Genomic DNA, 24,694 nt, shown 5'->3' on the forward strand with positions numbered 1-24,694 from the left:
GAGATATGCTTATACTTTGCTAGGATCACTTGCCTGAACAATGCCTTACATGCATTACACTGCAGGTCTAGGACAGATGATGTGAAATACATACAATGCAGTGTCAAACTGTAACGTCAGAAAATAAAAATCAATGGCAGAGAATGTAACATACTGTAAAGCTACAAAAATCATGGTGAAAAACTAATCCTTTTTCTGTGTTTTTGGGAGTCAGGTTGGGTTTTCTTGAAAAAACAGTAACAGAACTTCAAGATATAAGCTTGTCTCCCTGACAACAAGTATGAGCTCTGAGCTGAGGACATGAGCACATGAATGACTGTGTGACATTTTTAAACAGAATATATCATGACCTTGTACTATTCATAAAGGCACTTTTCAAACATTGTTGATTTTGAAAATGCATTGCAATTAAATATACTTCCGTGAAAAGGAAAAGTAGTGTTGCTATTATTATGTTGTGGGCTAAGGAAAAGGGACAGCATCCCTAACAAATGATATGCAGACACTAGACATGCAAACACAGAAGAAAAGAGATAATTATAACAAGGTTTGTGCAGGGTTTTCCATTTCATCAGTGCTGATCTTTGCTAAAACTATCAAATGGTCACAAAATAGGAAAAAAAACCAAAAACAAACAGTGATGGAACACCCATTGTTATATTAGGCAATGAAAGATCTACACACCTAATTTTGAACTGAATAAGTGCTTTGAAGTAAGCATTAATTTTTCAAGTGTGTTGATCAAATTAAATTTGATTTTAAAAGCCAAAATGTTGTATTTGCACAATTTATTTGGATAGTCTTGATTTTTTAAAAAAATCAACTTTACTGGAGTTTTTTCCTAAATCAAAACAAAAGAAAGAAGGGAAAGAAACAGTTACAAAGACTAAAAAGTTGTAGAAGGCTAGAATGGATACAAAAACTATGGAGAAAGCAGGAAAAAAAGGGAAAAGGGTAAAATACAGAAAGAAAGAGATTAAAACAACAACCAAAAAAAAAAAAAAAAGATAAAAAGAAAAAAAGAGACGAGAACCCTGATTTCTAACCATCTTTTTCTTCTGTGTGATGAAGCTTGGATGGGTGTCTTCGGCAGGTGCGCCATTTACCAAGACGCTTGAAGAAATTCTCCTCTTCATCTCGCCCATTGTCCAGGCCACCTCCTGGCCCCCCTCCTTCTGACAGCTTCACTGCACTGGTAAACTTCACCTGGGCAAAGACAGAGGGACGGGTCAGGCTGTGCCGTACCACTATCTCTTGGTCTTCCTTACTTAGACATATAGTATCTACAGAAGGGCTGTAACACAGTGGATCATCATAGCAACACAAGTGGGTCTGCACAGATTTACGCACGCTGAAATACTTCATCTTTTAAGCTTTCTGCTTAAAGGACCAGTATTTTGCAAGAGGCTGTAAAGGTGCAAAGAAGTAAGAAGTGTGACCAACAATTAAACCTTAAGTGTGTTGACAGAGCCCGCGTTCCTGTTTCAGTGAGCCCAGACAGACTGACAAGCACTCTGTAGGTTTAACCTCGTCTTCACTGTGAGCTGCAAAAGTCCAGTAGCAAATTCCTACTTCTGAAACTGAGCTCATTGGCTGCAATGTCCATATTGAGCTAAAACCAGCCAGATCCTGTCCTTCCAAGTTCTTTGTAATCCCACCTGACATGTTTACCTTGGAACTCTGCCTGATGAAAGACAGACGGTCAACAGAGCTGATATCTAGGAGATCTTCAACTCCATCAGCCAGGCCAGAGAGGGAGGAGCGCTTTAGCCAGTTCCCTGTTGCAGAATAAGCCACTCAGGACAATTCTGAAAATGCTTCCAAGGAGAATCTATTTATTAGAAATAGCAGCATATTTCTCCAAAGAGTCCACGCCAGGGTATGGGAAAATGGGAGGAAAGGGGAAAAAAACCTTTTTGTGCTACATGCATTAACTACCGTGCAAGGCTGGGTCTTGGGACTTGTAAAGGATATTTTCTTCATCTGTCAAATGCTATTTGGAATATTTCTCTTCTACAGAGAGGAGCAACGCCTGTGAGATTAAGGTACTAGCCTACTCCTTTGGAGACACAGATTCAGTATTCTATTTTGCCACAGATATCCTCTGTTACGTTTGGCAAATTTCTTACATTTCACTTTGTCTCAGTTCCCCATCTGCAAAATGGAGAGAGCAGCACTTCCCAGCTTCCCATGGGAGAATATACAATATACTTGGGTAATAAGGAACTGTGTTACAATGCTTCTTAAGACAGACATAGCTATCAGTGTTTCTCTGCACATGCAATACATGTATAGAATAGGAAGAGACATACATTTACCTATGGGGAGTTTGAGCTTCTTTCGAAGGGAGATTCGTCGGGAACGGGAGCGGGAGCGCCTGTCTGTAGTGGTCCCAGAGTGAGCAGTGGTGCACTCGGATGTGTCCTGCTCAGACTGACTACTGGTATCACTTGCTGCACTCTGTGACTTGAACATCTTCCGCCAGAAGTCCTTGCGTCCCAGAACAGCCCCTTGGATTTGCTCATCACTAGAAGAAAAGGGATGCAGAGTGTGAACTGCATTTCAGTGAAGTTTGGATGCTCAGAGAAATGAGGCCTCCCTCCCGTAGCCCCTCCTAACCTCTCTATTCTCTGAGGTTGTTTCATTTTGAATTCCAAACATCCTTTTTTCAGTGGGACACAATCAAGTTTAACAACATGTTCAATATTGTTCAAGGCACAAAATGTCCATCTTTTCTAACCTGAGGAGCTTGTCTGCTGAAGAGATCATTCCCATTTTTAGTTCCTATACAAATCATCTTCTTTAGGTCAAAATGACCCGTATTGATAAGACCACATGGGTGCCTTCTACAAGCATGTGCCCTGGAGATTTTTTGGACATCACAATAGCTAGCTGTGAACCTGCTGGAGCCACAGTTCTCATTAACATATTGGAATAGGGACATTGTATTTTGCTATACTCCTGAGAACTCCTATGGCTGTGGCAGGGTTCAGAGCAGAACAGCTTGCTGCAGTTCTGCAGAGCAGTGAAGGGTTTTGTGCTACCCTTGCAGTCTCAGCAGCAGAGAGTCTTTGCAGGCTCAGTTAGTGGAGGAGAATACATAATACAGAGCTCTTGGCCCTTGTGCAAGCCATGTCTTTGTACAGTGCATATCAAAGCATTTTAACAAGACAGATGTGTATTCAGAGGCACAGAGAAGTTAAATGACTTGTCCAAAGTTACTTAGGGACTAGTGGTAATTTATAAAATTTTCTAAAATTCTTAAGAGTATTGATTAAATTTACTTCAATATTAAATGGCAGAATTCTTCGGACAATAGAGACTTCAGACGTGCAATGCCTAACAGCAGGTTGATTTGCCCATTACAAAAACTGATAGAGCATCTGTGCTGATAAGGGAAATGCAACAATATTTGGAGACTACAGGTCAGGAATGGACTGGCTCTTGGGAGGCAGGAAAAGATTAATGACCCTTAGCAATGACTTGGAAGGTGCAAATTAATACAACCATCCCCCAGAAGGACAAAGCATGGAGAAGAGCTGTGATGACACCTCTGAGGAATTAAAGCTCTATTCATAGCTATGGTAGTATGTGAAACTGACAAATCTACTGCATTGTCATTTGAAAATCTGCAGTGGCTCCTCATCAAAAACAGGGTGGGTCCAATTGGCAGCACTGAAAATAGACATTACTTGGATGTTATCAGCAGTTGCTGAGCAGACAATCAATGCATTTGTTGCACCACCCAAAAAGATAAGTTCTTGCTGTCCTACCTGTTTGTACTAAACCCAGAAGGAAGCTGCTGGCAATAAGACATGAAACAATTCATTATTTACTTACTGTTCTGGAGTTTGCATTGGGCGGCTTGAGATGTAACTACGGCATTCATCAGGGGCAGCTGATGCCTGGCCTTTGTCAATGATGACGCTTCCCACCTCGGATCTATGCCGACAATATGAAACATGAGCTAAAGTGAATGGATGGCCCAGCTCCTGGGCATTGCATAGCTACATGACATGGAAACCAGCACTGCTGAGCAACAAAGCAGCTTTAGACGTCCCCTCTCTTTAGCAACTTACTACCTCTTTATATATAATTCATGAAAAAGGCATCAGCTCTTAGAAGCAAAGCCAAGGTTTTTAAAAGTTTTGCAACTTCCTTAATCCTTCTTCCCAACATTTTAATATGACAAGCCTCAAAGCACCAGAGAAACTTTCTTTTTGATAAAGAGGCATGTCAGGATTAGATTTCTTCTGGGACTTGTTTTGCATACCACAGCTTACCTGTCAGATAAACAACACCAAAGATGTGGTGCACGTTAGAAGCTATGTCCACACAGTATTTTGGGAATGACACTATGCTTCTTACTTCTCTTAACCTCCCCTTCCCCCAGTGTTGCTATTGCACTGTTCTCTTAAGCCTATTGTATGAAAGGGTTAACACTTTTTGCTGAAAATCTATTACTGTCTCAGTTCATTAAATTTTAAAACAGACTGCTGCCACAGTACAATTCTGTACATCAGGAACTGACGTATGCTGTCAAGATAAAACACACAAGGCCTTGGACTTCCTACATTTGTGTTCAGTGCATGTAGCCGTACAGCCACATGCAATTCAGTCATATGCCTTCTCTCTCCTACACACCCACCTTTTGCTCCCAGAAGGTTTCGGCTCTTGCTCAGTTTCCTCTGTCTTTTTTCCTGGTATTAACTTTTCAGCACTGTCTAAGAGAGCACTGAGTGCCACTCTCCGAAAGACATTCCCATGAGCCTCCTTGATAAACTGGACCAGCTGTCGGATATCACAGTACAAGCCCTGAGTAGTGAGACATAATGAAAATGAAATAATTCAGTCTGAAGTTTGCAAAGCAGCAGTGAGAATCAACAGTTTCTACAGTACTTCAGCAGGCCATTGCTTCCTCCAGCTGTTATCTGATATACTCTCCGTGTACAGGGTTTGTGTTTTCTGGCTGGGATCAAAAGCACTTGGAAAAAGCAGACAACCAGGACCATCGTTGTTATGGAAAATGCTCTGCAATGGGCTATAGCAGATGTAGAGGTAGCAGAGGCCAAAACAGCTGCAAGATGAGGGAGCTGAAAAGATAACTTAAAGCCTGTTTTATCCCATTAGTCTAGCCCATAAGCTAACAATGCATGAAAAAGCTAAGTGGGGAGAGAGGGAAGTGCAAAAAATTGCATGTTTTATTTCAAAACAGTGGGTGTCTTGGGATTTTTCTTAATTATTTTGGGAAGAGAGGGGAATGACTCACTCATTCCCCAACCTACTCCTACTCTCAAGGCTCTTTTTAGTTCTAAACATTCATACACATCTGTGGTGTAACAGATCAACCCTACATCTGAGGGCAAAGAGGTGGAGGAAACAGTTTTACAGGACCTGATTTTTGATATGTGAACTTTCATGAAAGATCTTGGATTATTCTGAAAATTCCCAGCTAGGAACTACACAGCCAGCTCCAACAAAAAAATCCCAAACAAATAATTGGATCTGTTTTTCATAACATATTGAACACAAGGTTGACTTTAAAGAGTGAGAAAACAACAGGAAATCCTCATATATACTCCGTGTACTATGTTCTCCATATAGACACACTTAATGGTGCTATGCTTTTAAGTTTCACCTTACACATTAGCTAAAATAGGGTTCACAGAAAGACATAAAATTTATAAGGAAAATTTACACTTGGTGATCCTAATCTAGGCCCAACAATGGCACATGTTTATCTGCATCCCACCACGTAATCTCCACTGAGAAACATTCCAAAGGACAAATATCCATAAGAACAGGAGGACTTGGACATAGGCAGAATACTCTGCTGGTTTAAGATGTTACTATGTTTTCCTTCTTCCTCTCCTCCCCTCACTATAGTTGGACATCAGTACCTCCATAGCTCAGCTGTAAGGATGAACCATAAGAGTGCTTCTTGCTTGCTTCCATGAAAAAATCCTGATTTCTAGTAATAAAATACATGTTTTGAGATAAACTGATAGATTCTGCACCAATTTGGAAGAAGAGAGCTCATGTCATCCATTCTACTGACTGAGTAGATAGCACATAAGCAGCAACCAGCAGCACCTTGCTTTCTTTCAGGTGTTTGGTAAATCCAATGTTTGTCTAAACCTTGGGGAGACCTACCAGTTACTATTCAGTTACTCACATACTCTGCCATGAGTAGGTCACATCCTTAAACAAGTTACCTGGCTTTAACTTTGCTGAAAGTTGATTTATCCTGTCTGTGGTCTTGTTCATTAATTCCTTGCTCCAGACTACACTATCAATCCATTTGAAAAAGAAACAAACAACAAAACAAACAAAGAAAAGACACCACAGAAGCTGCTTGAACAGCGAGGAGAATGCAGTTAAGAGCGCACAACTTTTATCCTAGCAAAGTCTCCAGGTTCCAAGGCAGGACTGACAGGAAGGCATCACATTTATACCATGCTTCAACTATGATGGCATAGTTTTCTATGCCTGTGAGATTTTCCTAAACTGAATTAATTCTTCACTGTAAAGCCTCACTGGTGACACCCAAGTGAAAAAGTAACTTTGTTAACATGAAATCAAGTGCTTACCAGGTTTTCTGGGCTGTGCAGCTCATGAGTAGTGGAAGCGCAGCGAGTGATCAGTGACTTGAACATGGCACTCACAATAATACCTTCTACACTCTGGGCTGTAGACTTGTTGTCCACTGTGGTGAAATTATTACCAAATCCAGCTTTGTCTGTGAAATTCAAGCACAAGCAAGCCCCATTGTTAGGAGTAGCTTAAGTTCCTTAAGTTAAGACACATGTAAAGGAATTCAGTTACACGAGACACAGGCAAGTCCCCATCTAATATCCTATGCTCAGTAACTGAGCAATCCCACCTAAAAAAAAAAAACCAAAACAAAACAAAAGGGAAGGGTAAAACAAATGAGAAGGATGAAATCTTGCCAGAAACAGCTGGGTTATGAAAAAGGATTGAAAAGATCAGGACCACTCTGGCTTCCTTTTATTCCTCTCTCTCATTTAGAGATGTACAGAATAAGGCATAAAATTTGAACAATACCTCCAGTTTTTCTATTTACTGTTCTAAAGGACAAGAGATGTTTGATTAAGATGAAAAGTGAAAACAGTCATGAAAAAAATATCTTCTGAACTACAGGAATGACGTTCTTGCAAGGTGCACAAGGAGACCGAGCTCTCAGAAAGAGTCAAAAAAAGAATTAACACAGTTATATTAATAACAAGAAACATCCCAGTTTCATTAGGTATCACAGAATGGTTGGGGTTGGAAGGGACCTCTGGAGATCATCTAGTCCAACCCACCTGCAGGTTCATCCAGAGCAGATTGCATAGGAATGTGTCCAGGTAGGTTTTGAATGTCTCCAGAGAAGGAGACGTAGTCTCCTGGACAACGGAGAATGTCTCCAGCCTCTCTGGGCAGCCTGTTCCAGGGCTCTGGCACCCTCAAAGGAAAGAAGTTTCTTGTCATGTTTAGATGGAACCTCCTGTGCTTCAGTGTGTGCCCATTGCCCCTCATCCTGTCATTGGGCACCACTGAAAAGAGTCTGGTCCCATCCTCTTGACACCCACCCTTGAGATATTTATAAGCATAAATAAGATCCCCTCTCAGCCTTCTCTTCTCCAGGCTGAACAAAAGAAAAGACTTTCAAAAGCTGCATGACCTGCTGTGCTTCAAAGCATGAGTCAGTCAATAATTGATGAACACTTGGGGAAACTTCCTATGGGCATCTTCTTTGCAAAAGCCTGCTATATCATGTTTTGATTCTTTCTCTGAAATGCCTGACATGAGAGGTAGGCTAATAGACTAGTCAGACTCCGTAAGTGCTTCAGAGCAGCTATTCCTACTCTGTGAATAATCCTTGTTAACTGTTGTTGCATGCAGTGACCAAGCATAAATGTTTGGTCATTCTAATAGCACTTGAAAAGATTTTTCTAACTTAAAAAAACATATATACATAGACACACACACACGCTGGTAACTGCAGGCATGCACATATGTGTGTTTGTGGTTTTGTTTATTCAATCTGTTCTTGCTATTTACTGCCTCACCTGAGGCACCACAGGGGTTTTAATGCTCAATTGTATCTCCATTCAGGATAAACCCCGGATTAAACAGGCCATTCCAGCTGGCGCCTGGTCATGTCATGAAGCAGAAAACTTCCTGCCTGAGGCATAGTCGAGTGAAAATATTTTCTTTGAACAGCCATGAGCAACAGGTAGAATGAATCAAAAGACAGACTTTCAGTTTCAGGTGCACTGGGTGGTCAGATCAGAAGAGATCCAACCTCCCTGACCAGCACTGGCTGACGATACAGTCTGTATATTTTAAGGATAGCAATTCACAATTTTTTTAATTTTTTAAAGAAAAATAAAAAAGACTGACTTCTTTCTGATGGTACAGTTTAGGAATATTCAAGTGAGAGTTTCTGCTGCCAGCTCTACTTACTGTCAGTGATTGGCTCCATGCAGAATCCCAGTAAAGCATGCAGGAAATCCACCACATTATTGAGAGAATCCCTGTTCACATAATCTCTCATGGTCTGTCGGAACTGCATTTTATCCAGTTTGTACAGCTTTGTGAGGCAGTTCTGAGCCTGCAACGATATCCATCGAAGTACATCACATCGGCACACATGTTCAAGTTTTGCTAACAGAGCAGGTTATTTTTTGCTCTTGTTTAGCCAGTGCTCTCCTGTGCTCTCTAAAGTAACCTCCCCTAGGAGCCAGAAGGTCCGAGTCCTCTAACAGAAGACAGGTTCGCCTCTGAAGCCAACAAGAAATTCAGTGCAAGGAGATAGTGCCCCTGTATGGGTGCTACTGTTTGGAGGTGGTGGTGAAGTCACTGTCAGCCATGTCTAAAGGCCTCTCCTCCTCTCCAAGGTAAAATCTCACTGAATATGAATGAAGTAGGAATGTACCGCTTCAGTCAAGGCTTATTGCCTTGGTGAAAGAAGTTCTTAGCCTCAGGCATCTGATTTTCACCCTCTGGCTCAGACCCACCCCATTTGATGCACTTGTACCCAGTGACCAATGCATATCATGCAAAACATCAGCTTTTTATTTAGAAGCTATTAATTGTCAACTTCTTATTACAAAAGTATCCATCCTGTGGGGGCCACATGCAGGCTGGAGTTAAGAGAATCTGAAGTATCAGCTCTATGGGAAACATGAAGTCTCCTGCTACCTACCGCAGTGTACTTAACTTTCTAGTAAACTCAGACATAATTGTCCATGCAGTCAACACAAATGGTGCATGCAAAGCAGTTTGGCCAGACAAACGCACAGAAAATGCAGCAGACGTGTAGGAAAATCTCTTCCCATACAGACCTCAATTCAATGAGTCTGATAAGAACCTTGGCTCGAAGAGATCTAGTCAATTATGCTTAATGCATAGGCCTAAATGTTTTGCTGGCTCAGCTCCAACAAACATAAAAGCCAAACTGACATTTTGATTAATGTGGTTTATGTTCAACCAGTGCTCTGTGCAAAACCTTTCTACTGTTACCACTGCAACTCTCTTACCACTGCAATCCCCTTAGTACTCCAGAATCTAGCTAAGAGAATGCTGCATGATACAGAGCCAGCCAATTTGTCTCTGAGCCATCTAGCTTAGAGCCCAGAACCAAATTACATGTCTGTTGGCATGGTTCAGGCTAACCAAAGTCATGGAGAGGCACCTGGCTACCATCCACACCTTGGATAGGCACAGTGTAAATTCTCACTGCAGTCATTAGATATGCTTCCGGCTGCAAGCACAGAAGGCAAGGAGGAGGCACATGCTGGAGAAAGCCTTTGAAAGGCTCCCGTTTATCACAGGGCATTGGACTAATAGCAGGGAGTCAAACTCTTCTGGATGAGGTCAGATGTCTGGGCTACATCCTGGTACTTTCCACTGCTTCAACTTGGGCAGAACCAAAAATGTAAGGAATCAACAGTGACCATCCACCCTGCCCTTCAATAAGGCATGAGCCTTCTACTTCCTTGCAGCATACCAACATGCCTGCAAGCACACTGCACTCCAGCTATCAAGAGCTGATGGAGCAGCCCAGCAGCAACCAGTCATAATCACCATTAGGAAAGGTGGACATAACTATACCTTAGACTTCTGGATTCAGACATGCAATACACAATAGCTGCACCTCTTGTAAACAGTGTACTCTGCTGGGGTACTGTCAAGTGAAAAATTATTTAAACCAGCTCACACATAGGATTTGCTCCTTTCCATTGGGGTGCTCAGAAGTGCTGTGAGACTCAGTTGTGATCTTAGCAAGCCCCAGGGGCTGGAAGGTAACACAACAGCTGAAAATTTGCTATGGCTGAGCTGCAACACAATCTGTGAGCTTGGGCAAATAGCAACATATTTACTGCCAATACAGAGAAAGCTACAGAGGGGGTAGACAGCAATCTCAGCAGCTGATGTCAAAGGTACAAGGAGGGCGCTTTAATGAGCTTTAGTTCTCTTACATTCTCCCGGAATACCTGGAGTCTCAGGCGATCTCCAGAGAGCCCTCGGTGTCCTTCTCCACAACCATAGGCACAACCTAAGGACTTCACAATTTTGATCAGCATTGTGAGTGCCAGTCTATGGGTGCTGACAGATGGGCCTTCATCCTAGGAGTCACAGAGGAAAAGACAGTGTGAAACTCTGGCACAACCACTGGCATTTGAATAGCATTTTACTTTTAACAAATTGCTACCAATTTCTCCTCTCAAAAACTCCAGTACTGAGTTGTTGTTCTTTAAATGCTTACTCCAACTATTCTTCAAGTTTAGGGATGGAGTAACCCTTTCCCTTTCAGCATCCCAAAAAAAGCCATGCTGTAAATGCAAAGTCCCCTACATGCTGCTATGAATATAACTCAGCATTTTCTTCAAAAATTGTCTCAAAAACAGAGAGCTGGCTTGCTTGAGCAGAAAAAAAAAAGCATCTTTTCAAAATGTCTTAGGTATTATGCTACTATGAATTGCAACTTTGGAGGTCAGCAACACCACCTCTTGGCCAATTCTCATAGCAATCCTGAAGAATTTATGATTTCTTGTCATCAAAGAAAAGAAACTGCTGACACATTGGATTCTCTTTTTCCTTATAAGCTGTGAATAACAAACCTGAAAAAAAAAAATCATTGTGATTGAGGGTTTCAAGCATTTTACCAAGATACTGAAAATGTCCATGCAAGGCTCACAAACTCTGCTTTTGGCAGCTGCTGTAGTTACAGTGCTTGAATTCCCAATTGTGTTTCTTTGGTGGAACCACAAGTGAGCACCATAGCAAAACAAATTAATTTGTGATTGTGGTGAAAAAAAAAAAAGGAGGAAAAGCAGAAGGGCAGTAGCATAAACATGTACACTCAGCCTTAACAGATCTTACAACACATTCAGAAATTGTCTAAAGAGAGGCAAGACAAACCTTTTCCTGTTTTTTGTCATTCTTCTCATATGGCCCTCCTCCTCCTCCTCCACCACCTCCATCACTTCCACCTCCACCTCCTCCACCACTTCCACCTCCTCCTTCTTCTCCTCCATCTCCAGCCCCACTGACTGGGGGAGGCCCAAATCCACAAGCTGAACCAGCAGAAGCTGCCCCTTTGAGCTGGAAGGATCCTTCACTTGGTCTCTTTTCAGGGGCCTCATTTTCCTTGTTTTCACTTTTCCTCCGAACCTTCTCTACACAGGGCACCACACCAAGCTGAAGTAAGCACTCCACAATGTTCAGTGCCACATCGCAAATCCGGGAACTGATATCATGGTTCAGGACCAAGTAAACAGCCTTCAGGACCACCTGGGAGATTCAAACATCATATTTAAAGTCAGACTTATTTTCTCTCTTAGTACTATTTAGTGCCTGGAAATTCTAGTGACAGACCAGAGACTTACTATAGCAGGCACAGTACAAACTCAGAATGAAGTACACATAATCCTCAACCCCAAGAGCCTAAAATCTAGGTGTAAGACAGGAAACCACAGGCTAGGCACAGTCAGGCAGAAAAAGAAACCATGAGATGACATCTGTGAGCCTGAGAACACTGTTTCAGTGCACCAGGAGCTCTCAGGTCATTAATGCAGAAAAGGTGAGTTTTAAGGTGCCAGTAGAAGAAAGGTGCTATTCAGTTTTATACTGTTTTATAGGGAACTTGGTGCATGCCCCAGGAACACAGCCATTAAATCATATCACTTAAGATCTGATGTGTGCATTCCACATTCACATGCGCTCCTTGCAAGGAGTAATAGGAGTTGCAGTATCTCAGAGGAGAATTTTATGATATGCACAAATGTATCTGACTGACCTTTATGTACTGCTGAGAGAAGTCATATAAAGAGGTGGAGGAAAAGCCCATCAAAACCCTGATCTCAATGGTACAGCTATATTGACAGAAGAGGGACCTGGCTTTCCTCATTCCTTGCCAATTACCGAGAGATCCAGCATGCCGTTCTTGTGGACAAAGTTGTTGGTTCCATCAATGTGATCCGTATCCTCCAAGCAACTGTAATTGATGCAGGAGTCTGTCAGGCTCCGTGGAAGGTTGGCACATGCAAGCGGCTCGTGGGGCATCTCAGGGATAGGCACCTGGTTGCAAAGCTTCCTCATGTGCTCACTGAAGAAATCAGCATAGCCCACATTGAATGAGGCCAGGGTAGTGTTGAAGGTGGCCACTGTGATGGTGGAGATCTGGGACCGCACTGCAGGGAGGAAAATGGGTACCTGTAAATTTCCATTTCTAGATTAATGAAATGGCAAACTGAGGCTGTCCTTGTTTACAAGGAGTGAGTAGTTCTTATGCAACATGTAATGCTGAAAGACAAGACAGGTTCCTGATTCCTATCATGGATACAGGGATGAAAGCATGGATTCATTTCTTCGTTTAAGTCACTGTAAATTAGAACAACTCCTAGCTTGCTCTAGCAGTACAGTTCCATGGCAGCTTAAGTTGATCTCAGTCAACTGGGCAGTTAAGTAGATCAGGGAGCACAGCCAGCCTAAATCTAATCCAAAAGAGGGATTAGAGTTTGGCTAGCTTTGCTTCCTGTATTGGTCCAGTGCCTGGTCTGAAAAACAACACTGCTCCTGCAACTGAAAGAGGAAGCACTCTGCAGCAGAAGTGAAGGTAGAGTAACAGCAGCACCAATTTGGAACAGCTTTCTACATCATAGAATCATGGAATAGCAGGTTGGAAGGAACCACAAGGACCATCTGGTCCAACCTTTCTTGGCAAAAGCACAGCCTAGGCAAAATGGCCCAGGACCCTGTCCAGCTGAATCTTGAAAGTGTCCAGTATTGGGGAATCCACCCCTTCCCTGGGGAGACTGTTCCAATGGCTAATTCTTCTCATCACACCATTTTGAAATATTTCATCACACCAGCTGAGAAAAAAAAAAAAAAGCAAAAAAAAAGCAGTGTGTTCCTAACAGTACCTGTGGCAGTCTAAACCATCTCCAAAGCGCAAAGCTCTCTGATGAGAAAGACCACGTGGTGTCTAAGGTCACAGTGCTGAGAGAAGGGATCTCCCAACATAGCCAAGCTTAACTTTTAATTGGTTAGCTCAGGTATTGACAGCATTTTGGCTACAGAGGCCAATTTTTATCTAGGATTCACCATGGTTTTATAACTCATGCTGAACTCCAGGCCATGACATTAGTAATTTCCTACACTCAGTGGCTTACCCTGCAGTGTAGGAAGACCTTATGTGTCCCATAGTGTTGATTTGGAACATCTTCTGCCAGACAGTAAAGTAACAGGACTATGGAATAACAAAGTACCTCTACATAAGGACATTTAATGTGTTCTAACAAATAAAATTACATACATCTAATATGAATCTTCAAGCACTGACTCAGCGATGGACTGGTTATATTACAAAATAACAATTTGCCAGAATGGTAACTACATTTCCTCACAGGCTGTACAACCCTGCCAGCACCGAACTAGCACTGCTTATTAGGATAAATGTTCCAAGCCCTATAGCAGTACCTTGAACAAGGCTACAATTTGCTCAGTGATCAGGGCAGGAATTAGCTGCCTGTAATCACAGCATTACTTGCTGGCAAGTGCGACTTTTTAATGGCATGCACAGAAATTTGCATGGTGAAAATAACAATAAAGATGGAATTAGGAAATTTTCTTCCTGAGCTACCAAGTTTGACGATTATCCAAGGGTACCTCTTTTTTGTTCCACTAAGGCTTTGCTTAGTTTGTTTTGAAATGGGTAACAAAAATTCATGTCAAAATCCTACATAAAGTAACTTCTTGTGTGTTCTATCTTTATTTCATTACCACTGATAGGGCTGACTGCTGGATGGAACTCACAGAGGCAGGGAAGGAGGACCAAGGACTCTTTGTTGACATCCATGCATGGCTGCAGCATGTGCCCACATGCTCGTGCCTCCTCGAGAGGCTACCTAGAACATAACTAAATTTTCATCTCTGTTTCTCAGTGTCTCAGCCAGAATAAATGAATTTATTAGCAAATGTCATCTGGCAAGGAAAAGTAGACAACAGATAGGAAATCATGAATGACCAGTATCCTTGGATATAATTGGTCACTTGAAACAAAAAACATGTAATATTTGTACTTATTCTCTAACTACAGAATGGTTCATTCAAAGTGATAGACTACCACTAGAAATAGTATGACTTGTCCTAGTATTCATATAGTTGCTGCATAATTGTACCTGGGGTGAAACTAGAAAAATAAGCATTGCATATGGCTACCTTTTAGAAAATATTTGGCTAGGAAGCTGGTGTGGTGAGTGGGATTACTGTCCTATAGAACAAATACAGGTCAGAAAGAAACTCCACAAAACTGATCCAGGAGAAGAGCTTTGCCCAGGAGACACAGAGCAGGAATGGAAGGAGATGTGCCCACGTTGGATTAGAGCTGACGCAAATCCATCCTCCCTCAGAGTATTCAGATTTGCTGTGCTAAAAGAGCATGGATTTTTGAGAGCTCCATGGCTACAGCACGCATCATCTGAGTACATCTGTAGCCTCCTCAGTATGCTGCCTGACAGCTTCTGCAAAGACAGACTGTGCCCTGCTCCATGGGGTGTGAGATATCCTGTTTCCTCATCAAGGCTTAAGGTGGCACTTGCCACAAGTCAGGTCCAATCTCTATGACCAGGTTTTGCCAGCAGCACTACACATGAGGGAGAAAACCAATTCTTTGTGTTGAGGAAGTAGGAACAGTGCCAGCAAAGTGGTCTGGTGCAGACAGCCTGGTTGACAAAGGAGAGCTTTCCTCTGCTCGGCTAACAGCATTTGACAAAGGTGGTGTTGCCCTGCCAATAGAAAGACTCTCCCTTCTGGAGCAGACTTGATCCCACCAGAGGCTCTCCCATCATGGTCACACTGACATTGCTGTTTCTGCAGAGGGCTCCAAGACAGATGGGCCTCAGCGAGGTTTCAAGTAAATTTAAAAGCCAGGCTTCTATTTGGAACCAGGAGAATTAAGAAAAAAATGTCATTCTGAGCACAACCCACAAGCTGGGGACTCCAAAGGGGTGTTAAATACTACAAGGTTTCCCATGAGACCACTGAAGTCAGGAATACCAAGTTTCTGCTCATAACTTCTGTGTTGTGTTGTGGTAAGGCAAAAAAATACCAAACCCTGCCTTCTCCCTGCTGATGGCTGTCAATTTTTTTGAAAAACTGCATCACATAAACATGAAAGGTTTGAAACATCCTTGTACACAGAACAAAAAAACCCTCAAGAGATGTGGGGAAAAAAAAAAAAAAGGAAAAAGTAGTCACCTACTCACACACAGAAACAGTGACACCTCCTCAGCTTCTTGGAGTTGATATTTCAATGAAACGCTTCTTTCCCGATGTGTTAAATTTACCTTCTTTGACTGTGTTTTCTCCATGGCTGTTTGAGTGGTCCGGCAGATCAGAGACCAGCGTGTGATGAGAGTGCGAATGTCTAGCGCTCAGGCTCTCCATCTCCGTTGCTGTGTCGGAGCTCCCCCGTCTGGTAAACTTACCTAGGGTGAAGACAAGAAATGGATATTTAGTTTACTCATCTGAAAGTTGCCTGGAGGCAAGATACAGTAACTGAGGTTAGAAATTGAAGGATTGGAGTCAGTAAATTCGAGACCTTCCAGGGCCTTGTGAAGCAGAACCAAACATTATAGTGGGATATCTCGTGGCATTTCATTGGCATAAACACCGAACGTACAAACAGCTGCAAGGCTGTTCTCCTCAGCACATACTGATTTAGCTGACACCCACGTTGCCACCCTCCAGCAGCTTCAGGAAAATAAGAGTAGTCAGCACTGAAAGACTCCACTCTTTGGGGCAAGTTATAGTAATCTGGTTTCTTCTTCCCTTGTCCAAAAGAAATAGGTATGTTAGGATGGGGAGCGCTAAAGCAAAGGAGCTGTTGACTATTGTATCTGAAATACATTATTTCACTGAGATATCATAATGAAAGAACTGTAGGTTAAGCCAGGACGGGAATCTGGAGCCCCTAAGATCAAAATGTAATAAACCTCTTGAGCTACTGAAGATATGGGAAAGGGGATTTGGATATTAAGTTTGTTACTCTTGTACAAATCTCTAGGTGCTTGTGTGTTAACTACAGACAAAACACATGTGAATCTTTAAGAATTCACTTGGTTAAGGTCATTGTTCTGTGTCCAAAAGAGGGACATGTTTACAATGTAGAGCTTACAAAATGATGCCATCTAAGACAGTGAAAATGAGAAGGCTCTGGCATGGCCTCAGGTAATCATTTTGCTATCTATCATCTCCAAGAAAGAGTGTCAGGATGAAAATCTATGACATCAGGAGTAAATTTGTGAAACAAAACCAATGCCTAGACACTGTTTAGTGAACTTGGAAGCTTGAAGGAATCAATATTTAAACACTTTACCTTCGCACTATCAAGACAGTGTAAGCCTCACTATCTGACACAACACTGTATTTATTTTGTATCCACTTGAGGAAGACTGTGAATATTTTTTGCCATACTCCTAATGACCTCTCCAGATGTCTATTTTTAAAAGAAGAGGTTGCAACCATTCCTTGAATCTATTTTAAGCTGCAGTTGTGCAATGCTTGCTACCACTCAGGCAAAGTGTATTGAAGTGGTACAGACATGACTATAGGCTGCTACCGTAGTTATTATTCCAGTAAAGATGGTAGTTTTCAGAGAAAAAGTGAACTATAACATAAGTTATTCAAGGTCTGCTGTCAGCACAGTTGCCATTTCTTCTAACAGGTGTGTAGTGCTGCAAACAGAACCAAGAACATAGGTGGCAATAGGATGGATGAAGAAATAAAGAGCCCCTGTTATTCTGTGAATGTTCAGGACAGGAATCACACAGAACCTGGGGCAGAGATAACAGTATCTCACCTAATATGGTGGTTTGCCATCCTCCTCTCTCAATGCCACGCCGGTCCTCTCCAATTCCAGAGAAACTGCCAAAGGAGAAAGTGCTCCGAGTGGGTGAGACATCCAAATGATCCTCATGGAGGAGGAAGGGCACTCCCATCCTGCGTTGTCGCTTCTTCCCAGTATGGTGGAAAGGAATTGACCCTTTGCGCTCACGCTCCCTGTCTTCTTTGCGGCTCTTAAACTACAGGAGGAAGAGAAGCAAATATGAGACCAGGTAGAAGCTTTGAAGCATGGCAAACTACCATTTGAGGGAAAAGATAACACTGATGTGTGGCTCAAGTGTAACCTTCCACTCTGAGCTTTTTATCTTGCCCAGTTATCTGCACTCTGGGACCACATGAGTATTTAAAAAAACTCAGTCTTGCCCTAGGCTGGGATGGATGCCCTTGTATAATTTTATTACATTCTCAGACTATGAGCTAGATTCACAGAATCCACAAAACTCTGCTAAGTATCTTGGATGGCTGCAAACCCAGAGCTTCATGAGGTAAAAGCATCAGAGAACTTCACTGAATCAGCTGGAACTACAGTGAGCACCAGCACTTAAAAATCAGCATTGCTTGAGTACCCTCTCCTTATGCAGTTTCAGCAGGACAGTTATTTGTATAAAGATTTCAGTGCTGTGTTTGGATATAAAAACCTATGTAATAACACACAGAATCACTTCTAATGAAAAAAGCTGTCAATCCCATTTATGGCATGAATAAATAGTTCAAGTAGACCTTAAGCTGCTACCTAGTAGGGCACTGAGGTGCTGAATACTAGATAAATTAAAGTACAATTTTCTTCTACTCACCTTTTTGAAGATGTTCATCCCCAGGTCTGTGGAGAGATCTGGAACTGCTGGTCTACGCAAGTTAGTCAGTGAAACCTTGGAAAATGCCTCCGTGCTTAGTGATTTTTCTTCCTCATTACATTTCATTGTAAGATCCTGCAGTTCCCAAAAGCAGACAATAAGCACAAGGAGAAATAGAGGATAATCAGCTCAAAAAAAAAAAAAAAAGCGCTACTTCCAAGAGCTGTCATAGGAGCACTGTAGAGGAAAAGGACTTTCAATTCATTACACAAAACACTAATCACACATTAAAAGAAAAACTAATGAAGAAACAACAAAATTTAGAAATTCACTGAATTATTGACTTTGTCTTAACATTTCTGTCACCACAGGAAAAAAAGTACAGCACATTGTGCTTCCACAGAAAACCTCAGGCATTGCTGTCAGCATGATCTAGTGGCATGGGAGATTCATGTTCTATTCTGTTCTGATTTGGATCCCAGGTATGGCTCTGGATTGCTGACAATTTTCTTGAGGCCTTGGTTTACATTTATGAGCAATCACAATGGCTACTCTTTCTGAAGCGTTTTATTTAAAATCTAAGAGAATATGCCCTTAATAGCATATGCCCTTAAAGATGTATTTTGGAATTAAACTGCAATAAGCAGCACAGTGCCTTCAAGAGACTTGATTTGCAAAAATTTTATATTCACTAAAGAAACCCAAGACTTAGACATCAATAAGCACCCTTCACTTGCTGTAACAGTGCTCTGAGCTCTGTTCATCACAGTTCTCATCATAGTTCATATTTGTGAAAGCTCCTATAGCTATAGCACAGAATGTCCCATGACAGTGAAAACCTTGAGACTAATTGACTGATGGTTCAGAAGAGGGCACTCTACTCCCTTTCTGCACTGAGGCACACACGGTACAGCTGCCTACTGTAAAGAACGGCTTTGCTACAAAAGGTGTCAGAAGCTCAGCTCCTGGCCATCTGTTCTCATTAAAGATCTGATGACACTTTTCATTAGATGTTTGTGCAGCTGACCCAATCAAACTCCCTCAGGATAATTTTCTTCTGCCTAAATATCAGCTTGTTTCCAATGGAGATGCTCTTTAGCCTTGCTGCCCCATCGGAAAGCTTGTGCTAAACAACTAAGTCATCATAAAATACCTTTTTGCTTTCAATCCAGAAATAGCTTTATGCCAATAATAGATGAAGTGACTCCTGTGGTATAGGAGGTTTAGATTCTGGCTAGCCAGTCTGTACATTGCAGAGCTAGCGAGCTCTGCAGTACATAAGTATGCAGTTTTATGCATATGTAGGTCCAGCAGAGGTTGGTGACAGTCTTTGCAGCTGAAATCTTAAGTGCCAGGTACCATGTTTGCAGTCCTAGGCTACTGGAGACCATACATTCTTCAGAGACTTTTCAGACTAATCAAAGACTACTACCCTTGAATTTTTCCCATTAATTTTATCAACACAAGAATGAAGGAGACATACAACAGAAAGGTTCCTCTTCACAGCTGTTTTCAGTCACATTCAGTCAAGGTATGCTTTTAAAACATTTTGTATATAAGACTAAAGATTCAGGGGAGGAGTCATATGTAAAACCCAACAGACAGCAAATCAGGATTCAACCCTAGGTGCTCCCAACAGCAAGGCCAGCAAGTATTTAACATAGCTTGGTTCTTAGCTGTCACAGGTCTCTGGTCTCTTCTGGCTGGAAAACATCACATGAATTTATTTCAGATCCATTATCTTTGTCCACCAGCTACCAAATCAGTGTTTTATTAGGTAGCTCATGGTCACCAAAAGTACAGAATGAGTGATACAAGCCATATAAACACACGGAAAGACTCAGTTCCAGTTCTGAAATCCACTTAGGGTAGATATCATCAAACAGCACTAGAAAACCCAATTACATAATCACCTTAAATGTACAGTGTGGTATATGATGTATTTCAGTTAATCAAGCTAGCATTCCTGTTGAAGACCAATTAAAAAGGTGGCTATTCTGTGCAGTAGGCTATGTGGCAATTATGATATACACAAGATGGATAAGAAAGTAAAATTTTTTTGTGGGCTGCTACTCTAGATTTTGTTGTTTCTGTTTTCTGTTGCCTTCTTTCTGCAAGACTGTATGGCTACCAGCTCATTAGTACTTCTCTCAACTCCAGTGATATTACACTTGAGACTCTTGGCTTTATATTAGCATTGCAGTGAACATTACAGCTGCACTGGTCTTATGCTTAATTTAAGCTTTGGCTCTTTGCCCCTGCAATGTTAGTGCATGACTGTGGAGGTTTGTGAGCCTCTGAAGGTTTCATTTCCTAGACCTGTCCTTACACTGAAATCACTGCATACAGGTGCAAAGCAGGTTTCCTTTATCACATGGTGCCAGGTCTGAAATTTGTTTAGACTAAAGTCCCTTTCCAGAGGAAATTAGTATTAATTTTATACACACTCTATCCATTACCCCTTTTCCTATGCAATAAGGAGTGCTGGCATGCTGCACAGAGTTTTTTTCTACTTTGCTGTTCAGTTTACTAGGCAATACATGGAGGATGTTTTTCATGTTTTCTCGATCCCAACTCCTTTAGCCCAAGCTTATATTTGAAATGTGATTTCAAGTACACAGAAACCAACAAGAAGTGTGAGAGTTTTGCTGAGGCGTAGGAAGATGCAGGAAGTTACCCTTAAAGTGCAGAACAATATAAAGAATGTGGATTTACCAGAAAAATCTACTGGTCCCTGATGTGATTTGCAGGCAGCTGGTTTTTCCTTTAATCAGTTTCTGCCTGCCACTTTAAACCTATCCTGCCGAAACACAGAGTGCTGATATTTTTGAGATATAGTAATCAACCTGAAATAATGATGTTGTGTTAAGAGGTTAAGATCCAGACTGAAAAAGCAGGCTTTAACCATATCCCTGTGTTGGATCAGCTGGTGAAGTCTTAGCATACAACCCCCTGTGTTGGTAGAAAGAAATGACAGATCTTAGCCCTCTGGAGGTGGCATTATCTCCTCGGACTCACAGAGAGTCTTAAGTGAGGAGACTTTGAATTTAAGAACAGCAGTTAAGTCCCTAGAGTCAGCTGGTGTGAAGCAGCCTACGTGTCTCTGGGCACTGCAAAGGCTTCAGTCTTGAGAATTGTAAAGGAGAGGGTCATGAGTTTAAACTTTTGCTGCATGGAAGACCATTTCACCTCCTCCATCACAGCTGTTCTTTGTAACAAATTGAAAACCTTTTTAAACAGGATTCCAATTTGACAAAGTAAAAATACACAGGACTGACACAGAGGTTACCAAAAGCAATCAAACCCAGCCCTAGAGGGAAGAATGCCCTGGACAGAGTCCTCACGTTAACAGCTAGAAAGTACCCAGTGGAATTCCAAATGGATTTAACAGAAAACTGTTAGTGAAGAGCAACTGAGCAAAGGGATCTTCTGCAAGAGGAACAGCCTGGAAAGCAAGAAATAGCCGAGTGTGTTAAAGGAGAGATGTGTTTCATGGTACAGAGGAGAAGCATCACAATACTAGTGCAAACAGTGTCTACAGAGGACAACCCCATTGATGCTGCCACTGTGCTGAGAATCACTGACCACACTCACTGCTGCACTAGTCGCTGAACCTGTTGACCTGTAAAATAACGGGGTTGTTATGAGCAAAGGTAAAGGGACAGTATATGCACGGAAAGAGTGAACCACATCAACAGCAATACCTTCCAGTTTTCCCTCCAGGAGATGATATTAAGGAGGATTTTCTGTACATGCACAGCAATCCTATAAAATCCCCATGCAAAGGTAGATTAAGACTGAATAGTAATTCATATCACCTGGCCTTTATGGAGATATGTCAAGCTTTTACAGGGATGAAACAGGCAATGTTTTATAGAAATGACACTAAAGTATAACAGTAAAGTATAAAGTATAAAGTATATTTCAACAATACTGCTGCTGCTGAGCCCTTAAAACCACAGGTAACCACCAGCCCTCACAAAAATCATAAGAATGGCTATAAAATCCTGAGGTTTAAAAATAACAGTACTAATATTTACAGTGTTTATGCTTGTATTTTGGCTTATGAGGATCTGGGCTATACAGAAGAAAATATATTTCACCCTTCTTCCTAACAAAATAACCAGTCAAAAACTGCCAGAGCTCTACAATACTGAAAGTGAGGATTTTAAGAAAACACACCAAAAATCCAGAGAGTTCTGACGAAGAAAAGATATTTGACAGTAATATTAACAGAAAACAGAGCCTTCTTCTTCAGGTATTTTATAAAATTGGATTGCAAAAATAGAATCTGTATTAAATTTTGTTAGGCAGTTCCATCGATTTAGTAAATCAGAATTTGCTGTTAAAAGCCCGCATGACAGAAAAAGAGCGTACAACCTAAAAGTAGCACAAATCAACAAGCAGATTAACTGAAACTGCAGCAGCATCCCTTTTTTATCCCTGGAACAACAGTCAGCTACCCAAAAGAAAAAAAAAATATTTAAGCTTCAACACAAGATCTGTAGTGCACCAAGGCTGGTAGTCTGGGGTTCCTTTTCCAGCAAAACAGGGAGCAAGTCTTGACACCTATTAGGACAATTAGGACTACTGAGGTTTTGCTGGCAAATATAAGGGTAAAAGTTAAGCAATAACAACAGCAGGAGAAGAGGTAACAACATGGAGGACTTTTGTTCGCTGCCACCATTTGCAAAGTCTACTCCAATATTTTAGCCCAAGTGTTTGCCTGGAGTGTGCAGTGCCATACCAAATCCAATTCCTTTCCTCTCTTTTGAGGGGTTACACCAAAGCAGCTCAGTGAGCCCTGAGCATTACACAGTAACACAAAGGCAGTCTGATTTCTTCTGACAACCGCATTAGTATATTCTCACATTAAAAAACAATGTTATCACAGTTCACCCTAGATTAATTATTTCAAATCAACCCTCAAGCTGTCAGCAGTCACCAGCTCTGACTCTCTGTGTCAGATTCTGCCTCCAAATCCCTCATTGTTCTCAGGATCTCTTTCTGAATTGATGCACACATATGATCTCTGGGCAGTTCAATGAACACCAGAGCTGTGCTTTTCAATAGTCGTCCAGCCATCACTTCCCAGCATCACCACAGTTGCTATTTTCTCATTGATGGCAACTGCTTACCTGAGTTTTGTGGGTATTCACCAGAGAGGGTGCAGCAGCCACCATGGAGCTGCTGCGAGGTCTTGGTAAAGGGGTGATCTCTGGCTCAGGTGGTTTCTCTGGCTTCTCCTGCAGCATATGCCTCAGCCTCTGCAGATAGTACATCAGTGACCACTGCGTGCCCTCCTCAGACCAATGTGGCTGCAGCAGGCAGCGCAGCACTGCCACATCAAAGTACGTGGCATAGCGAGACTTCTGGCATGGTGGGATCACCAAGGACACCCTGTTCCAAAAGGCAGGAGTAGAAATGTTAGTCATCAGGCTCCTTAGCCCTTCTTAGATACCCAGCGCTCTGAATAAAGAACCACTCTGTGATGACTCGTCAAGTTTTTATGTTTAACTGTACTTAAGGGGTAACTCTTGACACCACAAAGTTTTCTTCGATAGCTGGAAACTAGTTCTGTCTCAGCATACATTCTGGTCCAACCCAAAAGACCCAAGAGCTCTACTGAGAGGCCTAAAATTTAGCGACTCATCGAAAGCTGTAAGCCGTTCTCGTTCTCCTGCCATCTACAGAAATCACCAGTATGTGAACACAGCTGTGCCCACTTGAGCTTCCAGGGACATTTGACACTGACCCTTTGGGACTAAGACCCTGACTGAGGAAAGCATTACTGAAGACACTTAGATGGACACTTTAGCTTTTAGCTCCCTAGAGGACTCAAGTACCTGCTTTGTTAAGTGTTTTCTCGGGTAGGGTTGCTTTCTGAAAGTGATCTGAAGATAAGCCTCCAGCACTTGCACTAACTGAATAATTTCTTCAGCTGGAAACAGACAACCCTTGAGCATCTGCTGCTCATATACTAATAATAGGTATTTAGGAATGGTTTACATTTGTACACATCAGGCCTTACTTAAGAAGGGACAGGCGGGGCAGCTAAGTTAGCTAACCATTTAAGCCAATTAAATTAATACTTATAGAAGTAAAAGTTACTGTTGTGGATGCTCTTTGCCAAGGTGTGCTAGAGAAAAGGATAATTTTTAGCCTTCATTATGATTTTGCTGCTTTCAAGTGGTGTCATTTCCTGATGGGTTTTAGTATGAAATTTCCTAAGTGTTGTAGAAGTTAGCACATGCAAAAGCAAGATGTCTGTAGTAAGCCTCAGAAATGAGGCTCAAGAGATTTCAGATTTCAAAGGGATCATGTCTGTTTTCAGAGACAATCTTATTGCAATAAAACAATCCAACTTTTTTATTATTTGTTTTTTACACTAATTCTCTTCCAGCAGAGTACAACTGGCCTGATCTACCCTCTCTACATTCACTAGCTGTTAGGAGACAATCTGTCAGAAAAGCAGCAGTGAAGGC

General features: G+C 41.8%; 1 protein-coding gene across 3 annotated transcripts in view; it reads right to left on the reverse strand.

Annotated features, from left to right (window-relative positions):
- Positions 1-24,694, reverse strand: part of UNC80 (unc-80 homolog, NALCN channel complex subunit) — a gene marked incomplete at its 5' end in the record, with an annotated part of 130,324 nt that overhangs the window by 88,001 nt on the left and 17,629 nt on the right. The window contains 14 exons of one of the 3 annotated variants that reach the window (XM_082055065.1): positions 1,107-1,206; positions 1,672-1,778; positions 2,313-2,527; positions 3,841-3,942; positions 4,649-4,815; positions 6,591-6,739; positions 8,470-8,617; positions 10,503-10,634; positions 11,431-11,802; positions 12,433-12,701; positions 15,858-15,998; positions 17,372-17,594; positions 18,210-18,344; positions 23,348-23,609. In XM_082055065.1, the coding sequence (XP_081911191.1) occupies positions 1,107-1,206; positions 1,672-1,778; positions 2,313-2,527; positions 3,841-3,942; positions 4,649-4,815; positions 6,591-6,739; positions 8,470-8,617; positions 10,503-10,634; positions 11,431-11,802; positions 12,433-12,701; positions 15,858-15,998; positions 17,372-17,594; positions 18,210-18,344; positions 23,348-23,609 (2,522 nt within the window). Of the gene's footprint in view, positions 1-1,106; positions 1,207-1,671; positions 1,779-2,312; positions 2,528-3,840; positions 3,943-4,648; positions 4,816-6,590; positions 6,740-8,469; positions 8,618-10,487; positions 10,635-11,430; positions 11,803-12,432; positions 12,702-15,857; positions 15,999-17,371; positions 17,595-18,209; positions 18,345-23,347; positions 23,610-24,694 lie in introns of all 3 variants that reach the window. The other 2 variants (XM_082055063.1, XM_082055064.1) reach the window with 2 other exon arrangements.

The sequence above is a fragment of the Streptopelia decaocto genome (assembly GCF_964273445.1).
Source record: "Streptopelia decaocto genome assembly, chromosome: 6".
Classification (NCBI taxonomy): Eukaryota; Metazoa; Chordata; class Aves; order Columbiformes; family Columbidae; genus Streptopelia; species Streptopelia decaocto.